General features: G+C 39.8%; 1 protein-coding gene across 1 annotated transcript in view; it reads left to right on the forward strand.

The window, feature by feature from the left end:
* The window catches only part of SCUBE1 (signal peptide, CUB domain and EGF like domain containing 1), a 192680-nt gene that overhangs the window by 174975 nt on the left and 6789 nt on the right, over positions 1-10916 (forward strand). Inside the window, exons 16-22 of the mRNA XM_036404941.1 lie at positions 30-233; positions 1686-1847; positions 5096-5263; positions 6127-6288; positions 7690-7887; positions 9357-9509; positions 9979-10058. Coding sequence (XP_036260834.1) covers positions 30-233; positions 1686-1847; positions 5096-5263; positions 6127-6288; positions 7690-7887; positions 9357-9509; positions 9979-10058 — 1127 coding nt within the window. The remainder of the gene's footprint in view (positions 1-29; positions 234-1685; positions 1848-5095; positions 5264-6126; positions 6289-7689; positions 7888-9356; positions 9510-9978; positions 10059-10916) is intronic.

The following is a 10916-nucleotide window of genomic DNA, read 5'->3' on the forward strand; positions in this document are numbered from 1 at the left end:
TTCTAGTTTTGTTATCATTTCCCATCTAGACACCTGTAACATTGACTGTGTTCGGAAAAGGATGGAGCAGAAGCTGCAAACTGCAATCAAAACATTGAGGAAATCTATTAATAAACAGCAATTTTACATTCAGTTTTCTGGGACAGAATATGAAGTGGCTCAGAAGCCAGCTAAAGCTACTGAAGGGCATGAAGCGTGCAGTACAGGGCAAGTACTGCAGGATGGAAAATGCGGTAAGTCCAAAGAGCTCGAATATTTAGTCATATCCCACAAATCAAGCAGTCTGAAATTACCTTTTCCATGGTGAACTCGGGAGGAAATCTCTGAGACAATGATTTAGAATTTAATGATCAGTATTACTCAGCATATATGCATGGACTATTGATGGTTCAGACTCTGAAAGGAATTCATTAGATGGTTGTAGGAAAACAGAAGTGTAAATATGGATACATTCCCATGCTGTCAGGTGGTAGATATCAAAACCTGCCACAAGACAATGTTGGCAGTTAGTTGCCAGTTGCTCCCATCTTATAAAAATATATTTACATTTATTGACATTTATTTATATTTGTATATATTTACAATTCGGTAAAAAAATAATATGATGTTTGCCTAGTTGCTGTGTATTTACTTTTATATCATCAGTGTCAGTCTCCTCACCATCAAACAATCCATGATCCATGGATATGTTATATTTCATGCTCAAGAGGTCCAATTAAAAAAAAAAGTACAGAAATCTATTTCATGCAAAATACCTAATTCCTTTAAGCCTTTTCCCATGTTATCAGGCTCTAGTGCTCTGCTGGGGACAGTGTGCTAATGCAAATTTATTAATGGCAGTTCTCAGCACTGCAAGCTTTCTAATCACTTACAGACATCTTTTCAAAATCAGCATACCTATTTTTCCAGCTTTTGAGATACCGAGTGACTTACAAGCCAAAAGAGGTCCCATCTGATAGGTGCTTCCAGTGAGTGGGTTCAGAAGTAGTTGTCATCATATGGGAAGAGTGATATAGAAACTGTATTTGAAAGGTTGTTGCTATCAATATCTAGAAACTGGACATTATCTAGACATTTTAACCACCCCTACCCAGCAGAGAAAAATGTGAAATGCAGTTATGTGCCCTGTTGAAGCCAGAAAAGCGCGTGTATTGATATCTGTATTTAGGATGCTGTACAACTGGGGTATTTGAGTGGCAAGAGACAGAAATTATTACAGAAGTTATTACAGGGAATACATTGCCAGTGGAGAAATCTCTAGAACTGATCTCAGGGGACAGACTTTTTGTTGTCATCTGCCATAAAACCAACTTGTAACTGCACATGTTATAAACTAAAAGCTCACACTTCCCACACTTTATGCAGCACTGCTTTGATTAACTGCAAGATACTCTTTCAAGACTGCACCCAGCTTTATTAACACACATGTGTGATAAACACCTGAGTGCACTACAAAGCCATTTAATATTTTAAACATTAGAAGCAGGACCTCACCCTGATAAAATTGACCTAAACCCCAGTGGAGATGGGTCTGTTTACATCAGGACCCTCCACTAACACCTGCAAAACATGTGCCATCATAATCCTGGGGCCAAAGACATCCACCTTCTCTAAATGTTCGGTGTTAGGGTGAATAATGTGATCAAAGTGAACATCCTTACGTACGCTCCCCCTTGTTTCCTCAGTTACCTGCAGCACAGGCACCTTCTATAGCGGAGAACACAAGCAGTGCGTCCCGTGCTCGCCAGGAACCTACCAGGACACAGAAGGCCAGCTCACCTGTGAGCCTTGCCCCAGCAACGATGGCCAGGGAGTAACGGGCGCCCGCAACGTCTCGGAATGTGGAGGCAAGTTGAACTTGATCATAAAAGCTTTAGGTGTTGCCACACGCACGCCCTGTGAGGCAAGGAGGCTGAAAGAGGAGAGAGCCTGCCACAGTTCTGGCTTGTAAAGGTAATAGAAGAAATCTCTGTGCACTTACGAGCAATGGATGGTTTGGCTCAGGCCATCTGCTCCCATTGCTGATGAGACGATGGGATCTGCTGCAACAGTGTGAGTTATGGGATGGAAATGAGCAAGCCAAGCAAAGCACTTTCCTTCACCTCAGGTATGGAAATGCCTTGACTTGTTAGGACTCATCAATGTATTGTGAGCCAAAGGGATGGATTGCTTTGGACTGGTATTGGTGAGTCTAATAATGAACCTTCTCATTTAGTGTTTTGCATGAGATGCAGCTTACTTGCTCTAATTAGCAGCAATTATCAATTTGAGATAGTTATCCTGTAGGGATCTGTAACCCAGACTCAGAACTAATGATTGCAATTTTCAGCGCTGCTTGAATGCACTGTAACTTTGTGATGTAGCATCTCTGATTCAACTTCATGATTTATAAACTAAATTTTAATGATGATAATACCTGATGCTTCTACTGTAACTTGATCAGTCCAAGTTTTTAGGATACAACTGTTTATTTTCTTTACCTCATTTCATTACAGACTATCAGAATCTAGTTTATAGCAGATACATTATGTGACTTTGAAATAAATCTGTCCTATCTGCTACACAAGTTCTAACTTGAAAATTCATCCATGTAATTTACATTACTGAGTTCTTCAAGGATATCTAAAGAGAACACATGGCAAATATCACTTGAGAAACTGATACTTTTTCCCATCTACTGAATAAAAAATAACTGCAGCGTCACCAGTCCAAACACATGATAGATTTTGCTGATTTGCTGTATGAAGGAACTATCCGACAAAAAATTTGAAACACCTGTGCATTTTTGCTATGCTGATTTGTTTTTATCCATAACACAAGAAAAGCATATCAAAATACAGTCTGAGTTTATAAAGATTGTCTATGGCATACTGACAAAAGCAGCAAAACAACTAGAAGAAAAAGACTTTTGTTTCAAAGCTTACATTGGAATTATTGTTCTGTACAACAACAACAAAAAACCCTTCTGATTATTTTTGCAAAGTGGATTTATCTCACAATGGTTATTGTCAGATCAAAACAGTCTGTTTTTCTGCTCAGCTCTCCCCTTTTCCTCTGGAAGTGGCAAAAGAGAATATACTTTGGACTTCATGAATTTCCCTGTCAAAGATTTTATCAAAATTTGTGTCAGCACATGTGGCTTTGTTAGAAACTCTGTACTGTCTGTACTCACTGCCAGTAATCAATAGTATTTTTGCATCCTATCTTCCAGAGCAGAAATGCCTGTGCAGTAACCCATAAACTTTCACTGAAATCCTCACTTCTAAATGTGAGGAATGTACAGTCCATGTGTCAGAGATTTTAAGTGCCTGTTGTACAGAAATCACTTGTAGCTGCAAGTGAATTCCGTGCTGCAATGAGTTGCCCCTGCCTGGACACCAGGCACCAACCAAAGCTGATCCCTCACTGCCTTCCTCAGCTGGAGAGGGGAGAGACAGGTTCATGACTTAAGGACAGGAAGAGACCCCTCACCAAATATCAAACAGACTTGAATTGGGAAAATTCAGTGAATTCATTACTAATCAAAATAAGAGCAGGACAAGGAGAAATAAAATATCTCCTAAAAACACCTCTTCCACACACCTCCCTCCTTTCCAGCTCTACCTCCTCCCACCCAGCAGTGCAGGGAGATGGGAATGGGGATTATGGTCAATTCATCACACTGATGTTGTTCCTGCTGCTGCTCCAGCATGGGGCCCCTCCCACAGGAGACTTAATTAACTTCCCAATGTGACTCCATCTCATGGGCAAGAGTTCTCCAAGTCACTTTTCCAGAGGGTCAGTCCTTCAGGCACAGCCTGCTCCAGCATGTGTCCCCCACAAGAGTCACCAATCCTACAAGGAAACACGTTCCAGTCTGGGTTCCAGTAACCAGTTGGACCAGGCCAGTTAGATCAGTTTTGCTCCTAATAACAAGAGCAAAATTGTCCTCAAATTAGTAACATCATAATATTTCTCTGAGGTCTGTGTTACTACAGCCAGTTTGTACAGTCATATTTCAGCCAGCTGGTATGGGAGCACAAGGAGATCCTGGAGATCCTGACCCCACAGGTGTCCACAGGAGTTTGGCTTTTGTGGGGACAGAACTTGGACTTGGCTTTCACTCAGGAGCTCTAGTTCATCCTAAGTACCAAAGTTCCTCACTCATGCCAAGCACCCAAAATACTGAATGCCCCAAACATTTCCTAGCAAGTATCACGGTTGTTATGAGACTGCAACAATACCTAGAGCTCTCAAAACGTTCTTATTTGCAAGCCAGTTGTTTCTGTCTGCTGTTCAGCTCTTGGGGAAGCTAAATTATAAAGTACTGGGGTTAGGCAACCTCATGGAATATGTAGCACCTCACAGTGCTGGTGCCCCAGTCTGGAGTGGGGTGGAGACACACATTCATGCCACAGTCTTGAAAAACCTGACATCCTGGTTCTCAGGTTCACAGAGGAAAGTACTCAAGCTAGCAAGAACCAAGCCAAACAAATTCCTATCAGAAACTGCCTGGAGAGCGAGTTTGGAAACTTCTGTCAGTAGATTGATTCACAAAGCAATTTGCTTTACACAAATGTCTGTTTCCTGGCAGAGGAGCACCTGACAAGCAGTAGTTTTCACAACTATGTGAAAAGCTGCTGGTGTTAAGTATTCTCATAGACAAGGTGCTGGACTGCTACCATCCCATCTGGTAAACAAACCCCACAATCCACTGTCTACATCTCTAACTTGGAGGTACAAAAACTTGCTTCATAGGCATGATTCAGTTCCATTTCTTCCTATAAAGTGCTTTTGAAATACTGAGATGAAAGATTTCGTGAAAGTACAAAATATTCTAATCAAATCTTAGTAGACCCCTTTCTTAAAAAAAAAATCCAAACAGAATCATAGTTGCCAAAAAGCACATTATGAAACTGGTTCTATTTACTGGTGGGGGTTTTAGGAAGAAGATACAGGAACAATACAAAATATGCAGGTAAGATTAGAATTTGATCTGCAGCTGTCTTGATGTCACATGATTAAGTGAAAGAAAGCCTTGCTAACTACTTGTGGGTTTTATACTTCATCCAGAAATGTCAACACACTAATAGAGATGATCATTTTCTATTTCTAGGGCAGTGTTCTCCTGGGCACTACTCTTCAGATGGTTTTAAACCTTGTACAGTCTGTCCTCTTGGTACGTATCAGCCTGAACCAGGAAGGACCCTCTGCTTTCCCTGTGGCGGTGGGCTTGTGACCAAATACGAAGGTGCTGTTTCCTTTCAAGACTGTGAAACCAAAGGTGAATTCAAAATCCTTCCACAATTCATCTTCCTACTTCTGGGCCTTTGGTTTATTATCATCAGTGCCAAGGGGCTCCTGAAGGCTCCAAAACAAACATTGTTGCTGCACGGGCGTGTGATTAAATCAAATGGTCAAGAGATCTGTAAACTGGGAATGGTCTCCTGGGGTTGTGCAGGCTGAACAGGGTTTATGGTTTTGTTTGGAATTTACCACAGGCAGGCAGGGGGTCAGCACTGCTATTGGTAAGGGAATCAGCCCCACTGTGTGGCAATAAATAACACAAACTTGGACTAGACGATGCTTTAGCTTTCATGTCTTGTATATTTTTATTTACTGTATCACAAAAACTAAACAGTACAAAAGTTACACCAAGTTAAGGATTACTCATGGGCTAGGCAAAAACTGTAAGGGTGCAACGCATTCTGTATTCCATAATGTCAACTTCCAGTGCCAATGCTGAAGAAGGAATCTGCCCTAATGCATTTTGGTTTAGTTACTGAAATGACATGCTGGCCCTGGCAAACAGACACTATTGGAAACCTCTCTCCTGCTACTGTGAAAGTAATTTTTCTTGTTGAGGTGGATTTGCATCCATTTCCATTTATTACAAATATATTAAATACAGTGAGAGATACATATCACACATTTGTAGTTCATATGGGTTTTGCTCTGGGTTTTAGTTGGAAGAGTCTTTATACTGGGAAATTCAGGGAGCTGGTGTCTTTTCTGCTTTTTATGGCCTAGTAAGAACGTTGCAGACCAGGTATGTCCACGAAGGGCAGAGGAAACCTCCAGTGCAGGCAGAAACCTCTGCACTGGAGGTTGCTACTTTTTGAAAATAATACACCTCCTACCTTGCAGTTCACTGTTCTCCTGGACACTACTACAACTCCACAACACACAGATGTATCCGGTGCCCTGTGGGAACATACCAGCCTGAGTTTGGTCAGAACTACTGCATCACCTGCCCTGGCAACACCAGTACAGATTTTGATGGCTCCACCAATGTCACACACTGCAAAAGTAAGTCACATTTATATCAGTGACACAGAGCATGTCTTTGGATCTGAACTGCAGCTCAAAGGTTGCATCTGTCAGGCTGGACTTCAGATTTGTATTTCCTAGTTAGCAAATATCTGCTGCCAGAGGGAATAGTAAAATTTGGGAAAACAATGAGGAAAAAAAGTTGGGAAAGTACCACTTGAGGCATATGAGTGTTTTAGATTTAATATGATTTCACAGAGTTCCATCTACAAGTTAAAACTACAGAGCCTTTAGTTTCCCATATCCTGTAAGTTGTGTAACAGTGATGCATATTTCTCTGTGTCTCTGTAGAGCAGAATATCTTCTGTCAGAGTAACTGCTATTTTAGAATAATTGTAAAATGTCAGAAGATGTGGTCATGCACGCTGCAATTGCCAGGTATCGCTTTGCTTGTGATAGTGAGATCTTCTTGGAGGTTTTTTTTGCAGTACTCAGCCTCCTATCTTAAAAAATTTAAATGTCCCCAAGGATTTCAGTACAGTTTTATTTGATCCTTTGTGAATGACTGATAATTTTAGGCAAGCATTTTTTTTCATCTCTACCATGCTAATTTAAGAGAATGTTCCTATAATAATTAAGCAATGTTATCTAACTAACTATTCATGTGCAGATCTCCTGTAAGTTTTTAGTCTGATTATGTGCCATGTGTTTTATAAGCCCTTCATAATTTCTAATGTCATTTGAGTAAACTATATATTTGTATGGAATTTGAAGAAGTTTGCTGATTTTCCTGTAAAATAAAACCACCCTTGTTATTCTGCTGTCTTGGGTCATCTCAGTTTTCAAGCCAGTTTCTGACTTTGCATGCTATTTGGGGGTTGAATTAAACAAAATATTTAAACATATCTAATTTTATGTGCATGAGTAGGCCTGGGGAGATCAACCATAAGTAACTCGTGCCAAATTCAACATGATTTTTGAAAACTCAGAAAGAAAAACTGATCCCTCAATAGAGATCTTTTATTAAGTGGTTTAATCTAAGATGAAGCAAGGCAGATCTGTAATTAAGTAAGGCCAGCTGTTGGCACCAGCACTCTCATTCAGCTAAAGCCGATTAAAAACTAAGTAAGTTAAAGCAGAATATCTTCTGCATATCAGCACAGTATCCATAGTAACCACAACTGGATCATGTTTATCTACCTGCATTTCTCAAGCAAAGTTAAAGCAGCCTGGATGAAGCATTGAATCAGTTTGTGCACCGGAGATTAAGGTTTTGCAATCAGCTGGAGCAACCTCGTGGATCAAATATTCCTTTAAAGCTGGAGAATGTATGCATTTCTAAAGCCACAAGGAGGAGTTTAGACTTGCTCATGACAGATCCAGAAAAACACCTTAGATGAATTTATCAACTAACACAAATACTAATTTATTTCTCCCTAGACCAGCACTGTGGAGGAGAACTGGGGGACTACACTGGCTACATTGAATCACCCAACTATCCTGGAGACTACCCAGCTAATGTGGAATGCATTTGGAATATAAATCCACCCCCAAAGAGAAGAATACTCATCGTAGTACCTGAGATATTTCTCCCAATTGAAGATGAATGTGGTGATGTTTTAGTAATGAGAAAAAGTGGTAAGCTGCCAGACATGGGTTATATTTCCTGCAAACTCATGGAGTGAATAGTTCATATTGAAGGGATGACTGTCTTCAGTGTAGCTAGTGTTCCTAAAAGGTTAAATTTAATTTTAATTTTTTTTATTGGTAGTGTTCTAACTTGCTTTAATTGTTAGTGTTCTAACAATTAACATCACACCAATAACAGTTATTGGTGTGATATTAATTGTTCAAGTTTATTGTCTGAATCACAAAGCAGTTAATGGGCTTATGTCTGGCCCAGTTACCACATGAGATAAATCACTGCCATTCTAGAAATTAACAATGATAAATTATATTTGGAGAACTATCTCTCTAATCTGTACAAACTGTGCTCTCACTTATCTTTTATAAATATATATATATATATATATATGCTGCAGTTATTGCTAAATATGGGCAGTGTGTTGGTACAACTGACACCCTCAAGAAATCCAAAGTTATCCTGCTTTTCTATGGATTGGAGGGGGTGCATTGTGTCTTTGATTATGAATTTAACTCAACAACTTCTAAAGTTAAGATCCCGATGAAATGCACTCCTCTTTTGCATTGGAGGATGTGGGCATCCTTTTGGTGATTTTTTGCTATATATTTTTTGCTAAGAAGCACCAAACCTGAAAGGCAATTGTTCATATGGAGTTTTTGTTCAAAACAGTGTATTTACTCACAAAAATGGTGTTTTTTATTTGCTAGAACAGTTTTCACAATTTTTTATCCCTGAGGGCCTGTATTGACATCTCTGTATATCAGAAAGAAGACATCTGGTCACTATAGATGGAAGGAAATTATACCTGTGCAGATGAGCTTTTTTAAAAGCAAACACTATAACAAAACACATCACTTGTCCTTCTGACCCCAAACTGTGGTTTCAACAGTGACCAGAGCCAGTCACATCAGGGTAAAGTTACACTTCAGACATGATTTGCCCTTAGTGAAGCTGTGCTGGCTGTCACCAACCACCTCCTCACATCCAGGTTAACTCTTTTGTGGATCACTGACTCTGCTGGATGTGACAGTCTTTTCTTCAAAATTACCATGCCAAACATTACTTTCTGCTTTTATTGTATTTCTATTTATAAGTGGTTTGTTGCTATCAGATGAATTCCCCAAACTGGCCATGTGAGGGACTGGCTACCATGTCTGTCTGGCATGCAGCTCACTTGTCCTTACCTGTCTGGACAAGCTTATGGGCACTCTGGGATACAATGCTAGAGTAGTAAAAAAAAATTAATATTGACAGTAGTTTTAAATATCAAAAATTATACCTCTATGGAAAAGCCTACTTCTCTTTATAGGCAAATAAGGACAACATCCGTTCGGTCACAAAAGCTTCTGCTCTCAGGACACTTCAGCTGAGAAGTGTCTTGTCAATTTGACATGCCTGACCCCTAGATGAGGAAGGGTGCAAAAATTGTTATATAAAGAGCATCATTTAACTTTATTTCTAGCTTCTCCTACTTCAATTACTACGTATGAAACATGTCAGACCTATGAGAGACCTATTGCATTTACCTCAAGATCAAGGAAACTCTGGATTCAGTTCAAGTCAAATGAAGGAAACAGTGGCAAAGGATTTCAGGTTCCCTATGTGACTTATGATGGTGAGAATGGAATTGGTTTTCATCTTTGTGTTACAGATGAATTACAGAAAATTTTCCTTTAGAATCTCTCTCACAGTGCTTGCAGAGATAGAAGAATGAGGTAAAACTTTATATACCTCATTTAATTTTAGTTGCAAAGACTTTGAAATAACATGCATATAACATATATAATGTTTGAAAAGTTATATTGTATCCCTGTTTCTTCATCTCTAGAGTGGAGATAATACAGCATTATTATATGGAGGGAGTAGTTTTTTGAGGATGTAGGTATTTATAGCAATAATTCAAAACCATTGTTATAAAGAAATAGAGAATTTTAAGGTGATTAAATTAGAATACAGCAACCTGAGAGACACTGAATAATTAACTGGATGCAAAATTTCTGAGCTCTGTCTTCAAGAGGAGATCATGTCTGACTATTGCCCTCCCAAAGGATGTCCCAATCACTCACTTGATCTTTATTTTTCAGAGGATTACCAACAACTAATAGAAGACATTGTTCGAGATGGCCGATTATATGCATCAGAAAACCATCAAGAAATCCTAAAGGTAAGAAATTTCTGCTTTTTTGAGGCCAACTAAGAATTCCTTTTCCTAAGCATTTTCCTAAAATAGTTCTCAATACCTTGATACAGTCATATTTAAAGTTCAAGCGTGACCCCAAATTCAATTCTCTGTGTTCTGGTATGCTGGTATTGGAAGCAGCCCAAAATCAAGTAACTGAGCTGGGCTCAGAACATGCTTATGTCCTTTGTGTAAGCAGGAACTAAATGAAATATATGTTAATATGATTAATAAGATTGTATGTTCAAAAAATTCATCTGCCAAGAATGAAGGACCTATTGTTTGAAGAGCCTTCTTCAGCCTCAGTCTGGCATTTAAATGTTTAAATGACTCATTAAGTTTGTGTGCATTAAAAAATGTATTTACCTAAATCACTATCTTGCCTCAATAAGAAATGGGTTTCCAAAGATACAAGCAACACCTGTAATAGCTAATTAATTAAAACTGAAAAAACGGCTGGTCAGGGGGCAAAATTGAGCCATGTAAATGTAGGGCTTGGAAGGACAGGAGCTGAGGGAAGGCCAGCTCCCTTGGCCATCCATGCCCAGCACTGTTCTCTCCCTCCAGCTTTTGGGTTGCTCAGGTCCCAGCTGCAGTGCACAGTGCCAGGCACAGGCTCAGCTGAGGCTCAGAATCAAGGCTTTCCCAAGCTACAGAAGGTCCTTAGAAAGCTCAGCGTCCCTGAGGACCAGCCTTGTCTCCCATCCATGGAGGGATGGCTGGACAGAAGCATGGAACAGGTGGGAAGGACAGTCAGAGGCAGCTTGCAGTTCTAATGCAGACATCTGCAGTTTGTGGTTAGTGGTCCTGCCAGCAGCCCTGCAAAAAGCATCCAGCACAGCA

The sequence above is a fragment of the Molothrus ater genome, chromosome 5 (genome assembly GCF_012460135.2).
Source record: "Molothrus ater isolate BHLD 08-10-18 breed brown headed cowbird chromosome 5, BPBGC_Mater_1.1, whole genome shotgun sequence".
In the NCBI taxonomy this organism is placed as follows: domain Eukaryota; kingdom Metazoa; phylum Chordata; class Aves; order Passeriformes; family Icteridae; genus Molothrus; species Molothrus ater.